This window comes from Erpetoichthys calabaricus, chromosome 2, assembly GCF_900747795.2.
Source record: "Erpetoichthys calabaricus chromosome 2, fErpCal1.3, whole genome shotgun sequence".
NCBI classification, from domain to species: domain Eukaryota; kingdom Metazoa; phylum Chordata; class Cladistia; order Polypteriformes; family Polypteridae; genus Erpetoichthys; species Erpetoichthys calabaricus.
Genome location: NC_041395.2, coordinates 157,655,329 through 157,674,114, shown reverse-complemented (window position 1 = coordinate 157,674,114; position 18,786 = coordinate 157,655,329). Strand labels below are relative to the sequence as shown.

The following is an 18,786-nucleotide window of genomic DNA, read 5'->3' as shown; positions in this document are numbered from 1 at the left end:
AATTCAAGCTGCCTGAGATCACTCTGACCAGCCTCTTCATATCTCTCTTTCCACAGTCTCCTAAAACTGACTTCCAAAGCTGATTCTTTTCGTTCCCCCACTCTGTCCATTTATCCTAGATGCTGGGTTTGCCCCAGTCATCTCCCGGTGAATCTAATGAGATGCAGCCATGTAGATCACTCAATAGCATGTGCCACACAGTAACATCTTGTCTTTAAACCTGCATCACCTCTATTTGCATAGCAGCATTGTCTTTAAAACTGCAGTTGCTGTTTGCTATAAACAGCCCCCTGAACCAGATTATCTCCTGTCATGTCACAGTGGCAGGCAATACCAATCTGCAGGAATCCACGAGAGTGTAGTACCATATAAATTATTAGGTGTTACTGTACATATCATTTCTCACTATTTCAGATTTCAGGTATGCAGATCCTAGTCAAATAGCATTAGAGACCTGACAGTGTGCATGAGCGATGCTTTTCTTTCCTGTACAGAGAGAATACTTGCAACCTTACATCTAAAATACAGTATAAATAGTTTACAATACTAGGGCACTGTGTATTTTGAGATAGTTGTGAAAGGATAAAGACACAGTGGAGATATTATAAGTATGAAATCATTAGAAAGTTATATTCACATCAGTAGTATTACTAGAACATAATTTATTAAAAAAACACATCTGAGTAATTTTTAGGACAGCTATAATCCCTGCAGGTTTTCACTGCAACATCTTTCCAATCAGAGACTATATCTTATTAATGAGTCATTTGCAATTTATTGATTTGTTTCAATAAACGTTTTGCAAATTTAGCATGAAGGGCTGCTTCATAGGTTCAGTGTTCTGGAAAAAAAAATCTCTCATTTGGGCACAGTTTCATTCCAGTTATTTCTGGTTTTCATTCTACGTCTCCAAAGACTTGTGAGTTAGGTTAATTGGCAAATTAACCCGGTGTCACCTGATGCCAATGGCCGAGGGAGAGGCACACGGAAGCGGTGCAAGAGGAAGCGGAAACGCGGGAAACGAGCAGGAGTCCGTGCTAGGCTAAAAGCTAACCCTAGCCGGCCGGCACTTACGTCCATATTACTTTCTAATGTCTGCTCCCTGGACAATAAATTGGACTGCATCCGACTCCAGCGAACTACCCAGTGTGAATTTAGAGACTGTTGTGTCTTTGTTTTCATGGAGACGTGGCTCAGCGACAGAGTTCTGGACGCCATCATTCAGCTAGATGGGCTAGTCGCATTTCGAGCCGACAGAAATGCTACTCTGTGCAGTAAGACTCGCGGTGGTGGACTGTGTGTTTATATCAACACGGAATGGTGCAGTAACTCTGTGCTTGTTTCTAGCTACTGCTCACCGCTAGTGGAGTTTGTGATTGTTAAATGTAGACCTTTTTATTTGCCTCGGGAATTCACCACCACCCACATAATAGGAGTTTACATACCCCCCAGCCCTAATGCTAAGGAAGCACTCTGGGAACTGTACAGCGCCATCAGAGACATACAGAACACACACCCGGATGGACTGGTTATTGTCGCTGGAGATTTCAATCATGCGAATCTCAAGTAAGTGCTCCCTAAATTCCATCAGTTTGTGGACTTTGCAACGAGAGGAACAAACACGCTGGATCTTATTTATACAAACATCCCTGCCGCGTACCGGGCAGAGCCCCGCCCCCACTTTGGAAACTCAGATCATATCTCTGTCATGTTAATTCCAGCATACAGACTGCTCATCAGACCGGTTCTGAAGCAGGTGAGAACCTGGCCAGCAGAATCCATCTCTGCTCTTCAAGACTGTTTTGAGTGCACTGACTGGGACATGTTTAGAGAGGCTGCAACCAACAGCGACTGTATCAACTTGGAGGAGTACATGTCATCTGTGACCAGCTACATCAGTAAGTGCATTGATGACGTCACTGTCTCCAAGTACATCACTGCATGCCCCAACCAGAAACCGTGAATTACAGAGAAAGTGCGTGTGCTACTGAGGACCCTGGACTCTGCCTTTAGAGAAGGTGACGAAATCGCCCTGAGAACAGCGAGGGCCAAACTATCCTGATCCTTCAGAGCAGCAAAACGTGCACATGCCCAGAGAATCCATGGTCTTTTCCTACATGACAAAGACGCACAGAGCATGAAAGGCATCCAGGCTATCACTAATTACAGGACAACACCACCACACCTGTGACAGTGAAGCCTCCCTTCCAGATGTGCTGAATAACTTCTATGCACGGTTTGAAGCACAGAACAACGTGGTGATGAGGAAGACCACCTCTCCTCCTAGCGACCAAGCATTAAATCTGACTTTGGCCGATGTGAGAAATACTCTACGAAGAGTCAACCCATGGAAGGCTGCAGGACCAGACAATATTCCTGGCAGAGTATTAAGGGGATGTGCAGACCAGCTGGCAGACGTTTTTTCTGACATCTTCCCTGAGCACTGCCATCGTCCCAACCTGCTTCAAAACTACCACCATAGTTCCCATGCCAAAAAAGTCACAAGTGTCCAACCTCAATGACTACCATCCCGTTGCACTTACACCCATCATCGTGAAGTGCTTTGAGAAGCTTGTCATAGGCACATCAAAACCCTGCTGCCCCCCTCACTGGACCCCCTGCAGTTTGCTTACCGCCAGAACTGTTCAACAGATGATGCAATAGCCACCACTCTCCATCTGGCTGTTGTTCATCTGGACAATAAGGACATATATGTTCGAATGCTGTTTATCGACTTCAGCTCACCATTCAGCACGATCATTCCTCAGCAGCTGACAGAAAAGCTGAGCCTGCTGGGACTGAACACCTCCCTCTGTAACTGGATTTTGGGCTTCCTGACTGAGAGACCTCAGTCAGTCAGGATTGGAAACAACATCTCCAGTACCACCACACTGAGCACTGGAGCCCCTCAAGGCTGTGTGCTCAGTCTGTTACTGTTCACACTGCTGACTCATGACTGTGCACCAACGCACGGTTCTAATCACATCATAAAATTCACTGATGACACAACTGTGGTGGGTCTCATCAGTAACAACAATGAGTCAGCATACAGAAAGGAGGTGCAGCAGTTAATGGACTGGTGTAAAGCCAATAACCTGTCTCTGAATGTAGACAAAACAAAGGAGATGAATGTTGACTTTAGGAAGACTAAGAGTGACCATCTGCCACTGAACATTGACGGCTCAACTGTGGAGGTCGTCAATAGCACCAAATTCCTGGGTGTCCATCTGGCAGAGAACCTCACCTGGTCCCACAACACCAGCTGTTTAGCCAAGCTACTTCCTGCGTAGGCTGAGGAAAGCCCATCTTTCACCAGCTACTCTAACAACATTATACAGAGGAACCGTAGAGAGCATCCTGAGCAACTGCATCACTGTCTGTTTTGGAAATTGCATGGTCAGAGATCGCAAAGCCCTACAACAGATAGTGAAGACAGCTGAGAAGATCATCGGTGTCTCTGTTCCCTCCATTATGGACATTTACACCACATGCTGCATCTGCAAAGCCACCAGCATTGTGAATGATCCAACACACCCTTCACATTCACTGTTTACACTCCTGCCATTGGGAAAAAGGTACCGAAGCATTTGGACCCTCACCACCAGAATATGTAACAGTTTCTTCCCCCAAGCAGTCAGACTCCTGAACACTCATGGACCGGTCTGATACTGTATCTGATATATGTGTTCTGTTCTGCAGTGTTGCACATGTTTGCACATTTGACTCACGTGCACCTTGTTATATATTATGTGTCTTTATGTTATGTGTTATGTGGATTCTTCATTGTCCTCCGTTTTATGTAACACCATGGCCCTGGAGGAACGTTGTTTCATTTCACTGTATGCTGTACTACTGTATATGGATGAAATGAAAATAAATACTCTTGAATCTTGAGTGGCCCCTGTGGTTGACTAGTGGACTTTCCTGGGCTTTTTATGATAGGCCCTAGATCCCCAGAAAACCCCGCATTGGATTTCCTTTGCCTTGTAGTACTAGGGTGTTGTACCGTGTTAGCCATTATGAATGTAGAGAAAAGCCAAGCAAAATGACACCTTTAAAGGTGTCATTTTGCTTGGCTTTGCCTTGTATAAATTGCAAAAAATTAGACAGCAAATTCATTAATAAAGGCTCAAAATCACAACAGTGAAGTCCTGAAAAAGAAAAAGCTAAATTTGTAGAGTTTCATTTAAAAGCAGAAGTCACCTCTAATGCAGAGATTAGTTCCTGTGAATATTACTAACTAGGACCAGGGTAACCTATCAATAATTTAAACAATGTACTTAAACAAAATTTTTGAATGACTTGCTTTTTGGTGTCGTTTTGGTTTTAAAAATGATAGAGGCTGGAACAAATATATTAAATAAAAAATGTATAAAATATACTAGTTTTTCAATAATTTTGTCCTGTAGATATTTCACATTTCAGATTTGTATTAATCATTTTCTATGCTTTCTACACATAAACCTACTTTGCTCCATCTTAAATACAGATGTGCCAGCTAAAAGAAAAATAAAGTAGCCACCCCTTCCTTCTTTAGTTTTAATTTATTAATTGCTATTATTAAAGATCCTTTACATTAATTTGAAGATGAATGAATATGTTTTGTTTAGTCTAATTATATTATTAGTTATTAAATATTCCATTTTGCTTTGCATCTCTAATGAATAGTCTCATGTACCTTCAGGGGTTTATTTATGTATTGCTGTGGAGAACCAAGCAAGTCTTGATTTCTCACTGGTGGTCCCTACATATGACCTAATCATTTCCTCCATATGTTTTTGGGAGTTTCCTCATAAAAATTATCCTGTGTCTGTCATTCATATTTCTATACACCTCATATCAGTATTCAATGGTAAAAGATGGAATTTATTTCAATTGATGGCAATGAACATGGCAGGAGGTGTGTTTGAAAGTGAATGTGTCATTTTGCTTCATAAATAGCAATAGTTGGAAACTCTTGCCCACCTTGATGATTTTCATGTGAATCTGAAAATTGTAATTGACAATGTATCGTTATAGCAGATGTGAAAGTGAATGTCCATAAGATTAGGATGGCATTCCTGTTCCTTTCCTCAACTGCTTTTTAGAGATTCTGTGGAGTGCTGCTCATTGCTGCTAATAGAACGAGCAAGACCCTTGTCCGTAATCATAATTACTGTAGGCTGTTCTAGCAAGTAGTGTGCAGCATTCTCAGCATCCCTGTATCTATGCTTCTACCTGCTTGTGGCAATTTATGGTGTGTCCCATGATGGAAAGGCATGCTATCCACAGTGTCTTCCTGATGTGTGATTGCTGAATAATTAGGCTCTGTACTACATTAATTTTTTTAGCTCAATGAAAAAAAATTGCTGAAGGGTTAATGAATTAGCTCTTTCTGTTTACTGCTTACCCAGGCTTTATCCTATTGGACACATTTCTGAAACTCACATATTATTCCTAAATTAGCCGGCAAAACTACTAAGGCTTTGAACAGGGTTTTCCTGATTCAAATGTGTCTGTTGCTAAATTAGTGCCATGCTTATTCATTTATTGGAAGGCTGCATGTATACTAGTAACATCTTTATTCTCAGCTGACCATATTAGTTTTAATTGCCAGCAAAAGGGAAGCATCTTCTTCACGTTTTAAACGATTGAACAAAAGAAACAATACACATTTTTCCACTTGTTGAGAGGCAGATGTACAGTATATGCAGATCACATTTTTCCATATACTGCATTCATTGCTTTGATGCTTTCTTTACAAAGTAAAAAAATGAAGCCACATCTTGATGTTTTACCCTTTTCAGTCCAAGTTATTTACTCTATCATGATTAGATACAAAATAGCTTGTTACATTTCTGTTTAATAGCAATGACTTAAAAGAGTTTAAATTCTGGCATGTATTGAACCTTTGCCATGGACTAAACATATTTAGAAAAATAGTAAATATTTTTGGTCTAGTTACCTCATACAGAGTCAATAAAGCAAATATAGCCTGGCCTGAAAAGGAATGTAACTGTATATCATTAAAATATATGCCTCTGCTTCAAAATGTTCCCCCAGTTGGAGACTGTAATTTTTTTTTAAAGTAAATCCGTTCCTTTGTTTCAAACTTTTTTTTTTCTAGATTCTTTCTTTTACTTCTTACTTTTCCTACTTTAAATGAAATATATTTTCATTATTTTGTGCTATTTATTTGCCCTTTTTCAAATTTGATGATCTCCAAATGAGTTTACTTGTAATAAATTCCAGTAATACTTTGTCTTTGAAAGCTTTCTGTGGCCAGGCATTTCATTGAGGTATGAGGGTAATCATTGATGATAAAAAAATGCATTAGTGTGTAAAGCAAGCTTTAGTTATAGGGATGATGATGCTCTTGAAATATTTTTAAAATTACCATCATTAAAAGTACATATTTTATGAATGTAAATAAAATAATTTCCTAATCGTGTTATTACAAACTATTGTGCAAAAGAAATATAATAAATACTGTTTTTCAAGCTGCATGTGTATGCTGAAAATGAAACCAACTATAAAGATCGAAAATATTATATGAGTAGTTAGTATATATGAGTCTGCATAGTGAAAATTATAGATAAAGAAGATAAGATTACAAGTATTCAAAGAAGTTCATACAAAATTTTAGCAGTGTAAATTTAGTAATATAAATAAAGAACTCTTACCAGTTTTTAAGACTAGTACCAAACTTATATGCACAAATTACATTATAATATATAAGAATATACAATAAAGAAGTCAGATATACTGTACTTTGAAAACTATGACTATAAAATATATTCACCAACCCAGTATTTCAATTTGTAGAGTACATCAGTGTTTTAGGCAGAATACATTTCACACTATAGAATTTGATACTTCAAATATAGTTTTCAAAGGGGTGAAATAAATGTAATTATTGTATTGTTAATTGAATCAATGCTCACACTGTACAACAAAGTAATATCAAAAAGACATCAATTCATTGTAGCTTCATACTGTAAATGATTAACAGTCTAACATACTCAGCTAATGTAGTGACTGATAGTGCTCACATTAAAGATTTTCATGCCCTATAATCCATTTCCAACATTGGATTTGTGAGTTACACTAAAAAAGGGAATTATAAAGATGGCCATAAATGTATTTACAGCTTAATTACTTAATGTTTTGTGTTTCATTTTTAACAGCTAGCTGCCTTTTTCTCTCATTCAGTATAAGTTTCCATCTCTGTTTAACTGACTAGGATTTCTTATTAATTTAGGGAGTTTTCATGTATATTACTAACCGCGAAGAATTTGGAAGACTTATTTCAACTGCTAATTATAATACTTCTCATCTGAATAGTGACTTGTGGCAGATATTTGAAAATCCAACTGTAAGTATTTTAATAATTTTTTTTCATTTTGTGAATCTATCTTACCTATGCATCTATTATAATGGCTGAATATTTGTTCCATTATTGCATATTTGAATGTGCTAACATGTCAAGACAATAAAGATTAGATTTGATCAATTTATGAGTAAGAGAGAGTTTATAATTTAAAGTTTATGGTTACATAGTACATTAGAATGAAGAGATTACAAATGTATAATGAGGAAAGTTAGCTACCTGGTTATGCAGTACCCTCTAAAAGTATACTCTGAGATGACAGTGTTGGAGTTTATATTGAATAAATGGGAGGTTGAACTTGTTCATTTGCTCCCTCACACCTCTTATTTTAGAGTTTATTCAGTTTTTTTTTTTGTTTGTTTTTTTTAAAGTGTTACTGTTTCAAACAAGTTTCTTCAAGCCTGCCATATTATGAAAATAATGTTTCCTTTATTATTTTTAAATTAAACATACCATTTGATTAAAAAATAAAATTGATCCTAAATATAACTGTTTAACCTTTGTCCCTCTTTTTCCCACACAACTGTTTAAATGAATCTCAGTGCTTGGAGCTGAGTGTTACTTTAAGGTTACAGCTGTTCTTGTAAAAATATAGCACTGAATTATTCCTTGAAAAGCTTCCTTTGACACTCTTCTTTCTTAAACCAATGTTAACATGTCAGCATCGTGTAAGTAGGTTTTTCTGATTGCCCCCTTGTGACTCATAACGGAAGATGTGGAATCGCATTGGAGATTTTTAAAGTGTTTTCATTCCCCAGTAGGCATTCTAGTAATAAGATCATGAAATGACTGAATTGAATAGCATACAAGGAGACAGCATAAAAGCCCCAGTGTGATGATGAATGGCTCTTATATAGTGTCTGATAATAGAAGTAAATCTGATGGAGGTTGAGCATAAATAGAGGCCAAGTGTGCTCCATGGAAGAATGTCTGCATATTATATACTGAATATTTTACTTTTTGTACAGCTATGGCTCATGAATATCTCTGTTTTACTGCAAGATGTATTCTGTTGTTTTTAGTTGGAGCACTAAAGTAATATTTCTATTTAAGTGTTTGTATACTTTTAGTAAACATTTTTATTTTTATATTTTTTATTCACTTTTCTATGCTTTTTGTACTGTAGTAAACAAATTAATAAATTAACATTAAATAAATAATTCATTTAAAAAGTGCCCACCTCTAAAATATACATACATACAAAAATTAAGAAAATATGTCTTAAATAAGTTTTTCAAAGGTGTTATAGTCATATGTCATTGAGGATACCCCTACTTGCTTTGCAGATTGAGATACTAAAATGTATTTCTATTCATTACAAAACTCTTTCTCTACTTTGCTGATCAGCAATTTAGAATCCTTACAACATGCTTTCATTTGGATTATGATATGAACTTTGACTGATTGACTCACATTATTTTTTTTTTCTTATCACAGCTGTCCTTTTGGCTTTGTTCATATAATTTGCATCATTGTTAGGTATAAGCCATTCACACAAAACTGCATTTGTGGAAAGAACTTAAGAGTTTCTTGTTATCATAAGTTAGCAAAACACCAGTAAAATATGCATCACTGACACAGGAGGAAAGTGTTTTAGTTTTCTATATAAAAACAATTTTTCCCATATTTTCATCTGATGCTCAACAAAAAATTGTTTTCTAGTATGTGCCTGATTGGAGTAGAAGGGTTACACTGGCAAAGTTTATTTTTTCATCTAATTTGTAATCAATCATTTGTGCAGGTGTTTCACCACATACTACTTTGTTTCTCCAGCACCCCCCTTCCTGCCTGACCCCCATATTAACACTCTACAAAACTGGCTGACAGAAAAACACCAAAACGTTTGATTAGTCATGTCACATTCCCAAAATATACTTCCCCCCTTTATTTTCATCTAGACGTTTTTTCCAAGGAATTTGCAGGTCCAAAAGGGGTGGCAAGATGTTACCAAATCTATAGGGACCAATATTCTTTGCGTTCTACACCAAAAAATACCTGAACAACTTTTTAATGAGTTTCATATATCACAATTACAAAAAATTGTATGTGAAACAAATATTATTTTTGTTTTGTAGACACTTCTTAAGTGACTTTCTCCTTCTAATGTTATCCTAAACTTAAAATATTCCTTAATTTAAGAAATTTAAGAATTCCAGAAAACCTAATGATGTCAGCAAAACCATTACCTATTCTAATTACAGGACTGGAAAGAAAAATACATCCATTTGAACTATACTAAAATATTTACAGAGAATCTCACAGAGCAGGTGAGTACAACCTTAAGAATATGTGTCAGTAATACTGAGTGCATCTAAATAAATAGTATTTTCATTAGTGTACAGACAGTTTTGCATTTTTGGCTTTAAATATTAAGCATATTTGAATTTCTGTGTTCCTTCTTTTGAACTTGATGTCGTAAAAAATATTTCTATAGAATATGCTATAAATGTGCAGTCATTTTAGTCATTTTGAAGAGAGTATAATCAAACATATACATTGTTTTTTATATTTTGTCTCTCTGTAGCTGAGTTGGTTTGTTTATACTAGCAATATAACCAAGGTTACATCTCTCTCTGCTCTCCAACATTGTGTTCATTTTGTATTTGAATAAGAGTGTATTATACAAGTGGTTTGATAAATGTCTGTTTTCTGTCATAGCCTTGTCCAGATGTATTTTGGTTTCCGGTATTTTCTGAGGTTGCCTGTGACGAACTGGTAGAAGAAATGGAGAACTACGGCATTTGGTCTGGTGGGAAGTACATAGTAAGTTGAGGCTTACTTTCTGCACTTCATATGGGCACTTTCTATAATTTTTGAAATAAGCACCCCTGGCTGTTTGATGTATCATAAGTAAAGGAGATATAAAACATGCAATCCAAATTATCTACAAAGTGTTAATAATTCATTAGACTGTACACTGGGGGTGAGCAATTTCATAATCACATTGGACATCCTAACATTAAAAATTATTTCTGACAACAGAAACGGTGTAGATTTAGCATGACATGTCACTGCATGACATTATTCTGAAAAGCATTTTTCCTGTGTTGGGCAGAACTGTGGTAAATTGGTGAGAACAGGAGCAACTTGGTTTAAATTCAAGGACTGTTCCTGCCTCTATGGACTTTACATGTTCTTTCCATGTCCATGGAAGTTAAGTTTCCTCTAACTACTTTGAGTCATGCAGGTTAGGATAAGCAGCAAATCTAAACAAGCCCAGTGTGACTGAGTTGATGTGAATATGGCTTCCATCTAAGATGCTGTAATGAAATAATAGTGATAGAAGATGGATACATATATTTTATATTTATATGTCATATTAACTCAAGAAATGTCAGAGTCAGTCATTTAAATCAACTTCTATTCAAGTATAGTTAGATGTTAAAAAATCATAAAAAATCTCATAGAGACATGGTACCCAAACTGGTGCCCATTTAATAGAATGCCAAAACATTTTTAATGTATACATTTTTGGGGGGGTCAGTATCTCTTATGTTGCATAAAATTAGTATTATTTGTAATGCCTAATACAGTTTTGTTTCTTTTTTATTTTATTTTATCCATCCATCCATTTTCCAACCCGCTGAATCCGAACACAGGGTCACGGAGGTCTGCTGGAGCCAATCCCAGCCAACACAGGGCACAAGGCAGGAATCAATCCCGGGCAGGGTGCCAACCCACCGCAGGACACACACAAACACACCCACACACACTAGGGCCAATTTAGAATCGCCAATCCACCTAACCTGCATGTCTTTGGACTGTGGAAGGAAACCGGAGCGCCCGGAGGAAACCCACACAGATACGAGGAGAACATGCAAACTCCGGCGCAGAGAGGACCCGGGAAGCGAACCCAGGTCCCCAGGTCTCCCAACTGTGAGGCAGCAGCGCTACCCACTGCGCCACCATACCGCCCATTTTATTTTATTTCTTTTTTAATTTTATATTTGCACATTTCAAATACTTACCTAATTTTCACTGCTGTAACCAATTCCCAGATAAAATGTGGTTATGAGAGTTGTTCTTTATGAGTTTACCATTCCATGTGTTCATTATCAAAGTTGCAAATGCAGAGCACACTATTGGAATATGGATGATTATTCTGTATTTATTACTTCCCACAGTCATTGTCTTTCTTAGCATTTATAGTATTTTTTTCTTTTAATATAATTGGTTTTCTTATACAGGCACATATTCTAAGCTTATGTTAAAGCAACCATTCACACTTCTGTACATTTTTGGTTATATCAAGGTCACACTGGATACACATTAGTCCTGGAGACTACTATGTTAACAAACAAGTGTTTTGTTTTAAAATGGAACTACAGAGACACTGATACAATTTGTTGAGCCTTACATCTCACAAGTCCACTATTTTGAATCTCACGTGACAGTTAATGTTTATACTTTTTACCTTATAGAAAGGAATGCATGCATTTTTTATGGAAAACCTCAACATTCTCTCCATATTTTCATGGTTTTACTTCATCAAAGAGTCTGGTCAAATTATGTTAGCTTGATAGGCTAAATTTAGTTTTCTTTGTAAATAAAGTTCATATTATGTTGGGTCAGTGCTCTGTACATCTTATCACAATGCCAAATGATATCCACATTAGCACTTAACATAGAATTTCAGAGAAATAGTTATTTATAACAATAAAGGTTAAATAGAGTGATATTTTAGATGTCAGCCACCAAAGCAAAGGAAAAGAAAGGAAGAAAAGCAAGTACTCTAGGGTAATGTAAATTATATACAAAATAAACCTTGGTGGTTGCAGTCTTCACATTATAAGTAAACCCTGGAAAATTCCACATTATATGAGTTTGTGGCAAGAAAACACTGCACTGAGAAGGTTTGTCACTTTCATGTTGCTATGCTTCCCATGCTTGTATTCTCCTATTGGCTGTAAGCTGGAAGAAGGTAGACATGGTAATTAGGTGCACTGGAGTCAACAAACAGAATGAAGTGTTAATAGATTACTATACTTGCAGTGCATGATAAACTGAACTTAAAAATATGGAAGAAATTCAAAGGCAATTACGTATTGTAGGAGAAGTAAAGTACACTGCGTAATGCCCGGGATGCCCGCAGCTGGCATACTCCTCCTTGAACCTGGAACTTCGATAAACATAAACTGAGGATGGGCTGTGCATTGAGCGCGTAGAAGAGCAAGGGTGATGCAGAAGTGCACAGTGTTTTTATTTCCACAAAGTGTTCAAATAAAAAATAAAAGTGTAGTGCAGTCTTCTTAATAAATAATCTAGAATAAAAACAGTAATCAGGTGGGGGTTAAAATGCAATTAAACAAATATTCCTTAAATGGGTTAAAAGCAAGAATAAAACACAGTCAGGATTCATTTGTAAAAAAAAAAAAATCACAAGGTGAGTCTAAAACAGATGTTCCTTCTGCTAACTTGCTATGGTTTACTCAGCAAGGAGAGACATCCTCAGGCAAGTACCCACTACTATCCCTCTGCATCCATGAGTACCCCGCAAGCACTGCTGCCTTCTCCCACTGTCATCCCTCAGTGTTCTGTTGGGAACTTCCTGGAGCGGTCAGTTGCTCCTGCTCCCTCAGTGCTCAGCAGGAGAGAGTCTACCGTATGCACACTGTGTGCTCGCTCTATATGGGGCGTCTTTCCCGACCACTTGGTTCCTCTCTATAGCAATAGCTATGTCACAATTCTGTCTCTCTTTTCATTTCCTTTAAACCTCTTGATCTGTCGTTCTCCTTTCTTTTTTGCCCAGGCTCGTTTATATCCTCTTTGGGATTTTTTTCAAATAACTTGTTAATTTCACATATTTCTTCTCAGACCTAGTTTATTTTGTCTGTTCTAATGCAGTGTACAACTTTTAAAGTAGTTATCATGGTAAGTAATTTGTGGAGATCATATTTGTGAATCACATCATAACTCTCCTACAGGCACTGTATTAAGTAAGGATTTAGTCTAATTCAGATGAATTGATGACTGATTACATTTTCTATTTTTAAACAGTATGGATGCAACAGTTGTACTTGTTATGGTTGTAATTCATGCCTGAATTTCTAATAGTGCATAAGATGATAAAATACATGAGCATTTATTTCATTTTGAAGTCACCTAAGGGATAATGCCTTCAAGCTGCAGTGCTGCACTTTTTCAGACACTCTGGCACAGAGTATTATGTCATCAGCAAAAAACAAATTGCTCATGTATGCTCAGTTTATCCACAGCCTATCCTTCTTTCCAATCTAATTTCTTGAATATGCATTACAGTTTTAATCTTGAGTGATTTTTTTCCTCCACCAGGATAAGCGCATTTCTGGTGGTTATGAAAATGTTCCAACAGATGATATTCATATGACACAAATTAACTATGAAAAAGAATGGCTGCATTTTATAAGAGAGTTTATATCTCCAGTAACCTTGAAAGTTTTTGCTGGATATTACACAAAGGTAAGAAGCTTTGAACTAATTTGTTAGAACTTGTATCATAGAAATATATTTTATGGAATAATGCTGAGAATTCATTCCTGGGAGAAAACCATTATGGGCACCCTAAAGTAATACTACATGGATTTTGTAGTGATGGCTGAGAAAAACATTTAGTCTAATTTTTTTTGGAGAATACACATAACAAAACTTCTGATAAAATGGGAATCTTTGGAGACCAACATTGGACAGCAGCAAACAAATTCAACATCCATGAGAAAATTTTATGTTACTTGTGTCACATAATAATCCACATGTCAAGTCATCCATTTGTTTGCTCACAACATGCATAATGCTTTGAATAAACTATCGTTAAATAAATACTTCCAGAAAATTAGAGTAGTGCATAAACAGGAAACACATTCAAGTGGAATTGTGCTTTTGAATTGAAGATCTGTCTCTCCCCCTCATTCTTTGGTCTGTATGTTGAAAATGAAAAAATATATGTAATGTATAAAGCATATTTAAAGATTATCACATATGTGAAAAATCATGAGATAGACTGTAGAAAACTAAAGATGTATACACACTGTCAACACATTCATTTATTTGTACTCTAAAACCAAAGTTCACCATCTCACTACTTCTAACTATCTGTCATCTGTCATTATTGGAACTTTATTAATACGAGTGTGCATTTCATTTGAGAGCAAGGGATTCTCAGCAGAGCCTCTGGTCTTATTTATGTAAATCTTAGAAATGAGTTTAATTTTAAATGTATGTGCTTAACTTAATTGTCAGAGCAAAACTTTTTATACTTCTTGGTAATAGTCTAATTTTAGACTTTCCAAGAGCAGACATCATATTTTGGTTCAAAATTTAATATGCCAGAAAGTTTACTGTATTTTTGTTATTGATTTATATTATAATTTCAAAACCATGAAAGTGTAGTTAATTCTAAGGTACTTTTCAGTATGATGTCATATCCTGATGTATTGTACAGTGATATAAGCAGAGAAAGGGAAGATGACACAGCTGGCATTTTGCACAACCATATAACCATTGATTTCGTTGCTGTAGGAGGTGGACCTTTCAATATTAAGATGGCAACATCAACCTTTAAACGTGACGAGTGCCCACTTGATTTCTGTCGAAATGCAGATTATTTTGAACAATGATAGGCTGCAACTATTTCAGAATAAATTTCCTGCAAATTCTTTATCCAGTGCTGAAAGTACATGATTTGAATAACCAGCTAATTACTGAAATAAGCAGGGGTTCAAATAAGCTAGTCTGCAATAAACAAGAAAAATTTAATTAGAAGAAACAAGGCAAACGGAGATTAAGAGGTGACACGAGCAAAGTGTTTAAAATTTTGAAAGGAATAACAGTTGATAACAACTATTACTTAAAAATGAATTCTGTAACAAGAACATGGGGACACGGTTGGAAACTTGTTAATATCAGACTTTGTATAAATGTTACAAAGTTTTTCTTCACACAAAGAACCACAGACACACAGAATAAAGGGTGGAGAGAAGGACTATAGGGGACCTAATCATGATCTAGGTGAATAGAATGGACAAGCCTTTTGAGCTGAATGGCCTGTTCTTGTCACAATTTTTCTAATGTTGTAATGTTTTAACATCTTTGTCCTTGCCTTAATGTCCATCAGTTTTAATTAGCTTCATGCCAGAGATGGATGATTGATGGTTATTAGAGTGAGTTGGTTGCTGTGGAGATACTAGGAGAGAAAGATACATGGATGCCTGAAGAACATATTTTCTAATGTTTCATGTGAACATATTTAATTTTTCGATTGATTTTGATTTGTTATACTTTATGTTCCTGATATCAGGACTTAAACATCAATATGTTTAGGAATGGCTGTTTGGCTTGAATTTTGGGTGGCAAGGGATAACTCCAAAAACTTTTTAACATTGTATTATTTTTATTATATAGTTATTTAAATGATTTACATAATTTTTATGCTATTTGATTGGTTAGGAAAAGTCAGTATTACTGTTTAAAACATTTTTTCTGTAAAAATATTTGAATGTCAGACATTTGTGTAACATATTCAGACATGTATTATTTTATAATGCACACCTGACTGCCACACAGATACTAGTATAAACAGTGAATTGTCTTCATTGCAGGGTTTTGCCATGCTGAATTTCGTTGTGAAGTATACCCCTGAAAGACAGCCATCGTTGAGACCACACCATGACACTTCTACATTTACAATCAACATTGCACTGAACAGTAAAGGTAGAGATTTTCAGGTGAGTTTTGCATGGCTATTTAATTGCCTAAATGTAGTAAAAATGTTAGTCAGAATTGTAAAATATAAGCACAACAAGCTACATAAAGATCAGATTATTTCTAGTGTATATTGTTTAACAACTGTAAATTATGGGTGTACTTCACAATTGAAAGCACTCATTGTGCTATATGTACTGGGAAACGTTAAGATGTTTACAGACTCAAGGTGCCGATTCACTCCATCTTGCTTAAATATTTTAATGTAGTAGCTAAATAATCCAGTTATCTCATTAATTTGATACTGAAAAAGTAGTTTAATAATGTGAATTACGCAGTTTTCTCTTATCTTTAAGTAAAGATAGGTTTCTTCCTCTTTTCTTTCCAAAATGTTACAATTGAACTATCATCTGTCAAATCACTGTCTTTTTTTGAAATTTGTTTTCTTTTCCTAATATTACAGGGTGGTGGCTGCCGTTTTCACAGGTATAACTGCTCAGTTGAATCTCCTAGAAAAGGTTGGAGTTTTATGCATCCAGGAAGACTTACTCACTTACATGAAGGCTTGCCTACTACAAATGGAACACGATACATTGCAGTGTCATTCATTGATCCTTAAATCAAGAAGAAATGCTCCAAATACTGTTTGTACAGTTGTTTTTTTTTCTTTTTTTCATATAAGTGGTGCTAAACATGAAATGGATGTGGAAAGCAGCCAAGTGTCACATTTAGTGTGACAAAAAATCCCTTTTTGGTGTACTGCTTACCATCATCTCAGAGATATAAAAGCAAATGCTGAAAGACTGTGAATAGGTGAACATACTGCGTTATTACTGCCCTACAATTATTTGATATGCCAGAAAGAGACAAGAAAAGTTGACTGGAAAATAACATTATTTATGCAAACATGTACTGGTGTTGTTCAATTTGATGTTTAGTTCAAGAGTCACCTAAATTAATTTAAAATTATTTTATAATTTAATTTTAACATACTTTTAATGAATATTGTGATTTCCCAGAATTCTTGGACTTTTGTTTACTTTTTAAAAAAAATTTTTTTACGTTTTTTTGCATTTTATATCAACATGGGTTTAATGTTTTTAATGGGACTCGATCAATTTGGAGTTCATATTTCAGTATACCAGCTTGGGAATGACAAGTGTTATTTTGAGAGTTTTGCACAATAATGTAATTCTTGTTCAGGAAACAAATTAGCTGAATAATGAAATATGGGTTAACACTTGAGGTGCTGCAAAAATGCATTTATTACTCATTTACTCGTATGTAATAAGACCTCGACAAAGGCTTCTTTTGTTCTTCATAACACATGTAAAACATAAGTAGATAGGTTATTCATGTCTGTGCAGTGTGGCATATTGACATGATGGTAAAATCACTTCTTATATGAAGGATTCTCAGGTCTTATACTAAATATGTAATGTCAAGAAAAATATGTCTCAGTTAAGTCTCCTCACTCCACTTCAAAATAAAGTTTTGTTAGTAGGTCACATTGCAGAGATAAATAAACACTTTACTGGTGCTTTGTAAGTATTATGAGGAAGACCCAAAGCAGTGATTGTTAATGTCATGTTACATAACAGTAAACAAGGAATTGATGTATTTTTCCAGTACCTAAAGTGTTATCAAAATATGATTTCTTTTACTTGAATTTCATGAAGTAGAAATGATTTCAGAAAATTAAACTTGACTGTTCACCCTCAAGTTTGTCAAAAACTTTTGATTTTGATTTTGTGGATCTGTTTGTTTGCTGCAATAGATCTGTAATTCCAAATACCGGTAAATAAAAAAACAAATATAGTGTTTAATTTATTATTTGAAACTGAAGCATAAGAAAGATAATAAAAAGGAAAAAAAAAATGTTTTGTGTCTTTTTCTGTCCATATTGCAAATGCAAAGTGTTGTTAAGATGTACTGTACTAGAGCAAATGTCACACAGTATGACATTTTTGATCAATTCATTTCACTCAGTTAACCTTCACACAGCCTAACGATCATTCAGTCAATCAGTTCAACTCATTAATCTAACCACTGCATCCATTTATTTTTCACACTGCAAGCTTTGTTATTTTTCAGAGTGAGATGAGAGACAAAACTGGTAGCAGGTTATTCACAGCACAGCCTTGTGTAATTAATCAGTTGATCTGTACTGTATATCATTCATAACGAGTTATTTCCCATGGCAGTTTGTGTGAGAAGAAACATAATGTGCAGTAATTCTTAAAAATAAAGTCATCAAACAGGCAGTAAAGTGATCAATTTAAGGTGTAAAAAGAAACTAATCATAAGAACCGATGACCATTTGGTTTTAAAGTAACAGTAGCTTCTGTGAAAAAGCAAAGCATTTATACATTTTACAGTAGAGGTTAAATTCAAAAAAGGAATATGTTGTAGCTTCGAGTCTGGGCATCATTGTGCTGCCTCACAGTTTTGGGAACCAAGGCTGCTCTCCAAGTCATTTTTAGTGTGGAGACTGCAAGTTCCTCCTGTGTTCACGTGGGCTTTCTCCCTATTCAGGTTTTCTGCCACATCCTAAATATGTGAATTTCAGATTATTTGGCAACCTTCAGTTGTTCTAATTTACAGGTGATGCATGTGAATGTGAGTGGGCTTTTTGTATTGTCTGCTTTCTCATGCACTGTAGGCTCTTTCCTTGTGGTAAATGTTGCTAGGAAACACTTCAGTAATTGAAAACATTAATTCAGAAAATAAATGTAATACAT

General features: G+C 35.7%; 1 protein-coding gene across 2 annotated transcripts in view; it reads left to right on the top strand.

The window, feature by feature from the left end:
- plod2 (procollagen-lysine, 2-oxoglutarate 5-dioxygenase 2) overlaps nucleotides 1-17,839 on the top strand; it is a 134,107-nt gene extending 116,268 nt beyond the window's left edge. For both annotated transcript variants that reach the window (XM_028794690.2, XM_028794689.2), the window contains 6 exons: nucleotides 7,241-7,354; nucleotides 9,571-9,636; nucleotides 10,028-10,132; nucleotides 13,661-13,807; nucleotides 15,943-16,068; nucleotides 16,509-17,839. In XM_028794690.2, coding sequence (XP_028650523.1) covers nucleotides 7,241-7,354; nucleotides 9,571-9,636; nucleotides 10,028-10,132; nucleotides 13,661-13,807; nucleotides 15,943-16,068; nucleotides 16,509-16,664 — 714 coding nt within the window. In that variant the 3' untranslated portion in view covers nucleotides 16,665-17,839. The remainder of the gene's footprint in view (nucleotides 1-7,240; nucleotides 7,355-9,570; nucleotides 9,637-10,027; nucleotides 10,133-13,660; nucleotides 13,808-15,942; nucleotides 16,069-16,508) is intronic.
- The last annotated feature ends 947 nt before the right edge of the window (nucleotides 17,840-18,786 follow it).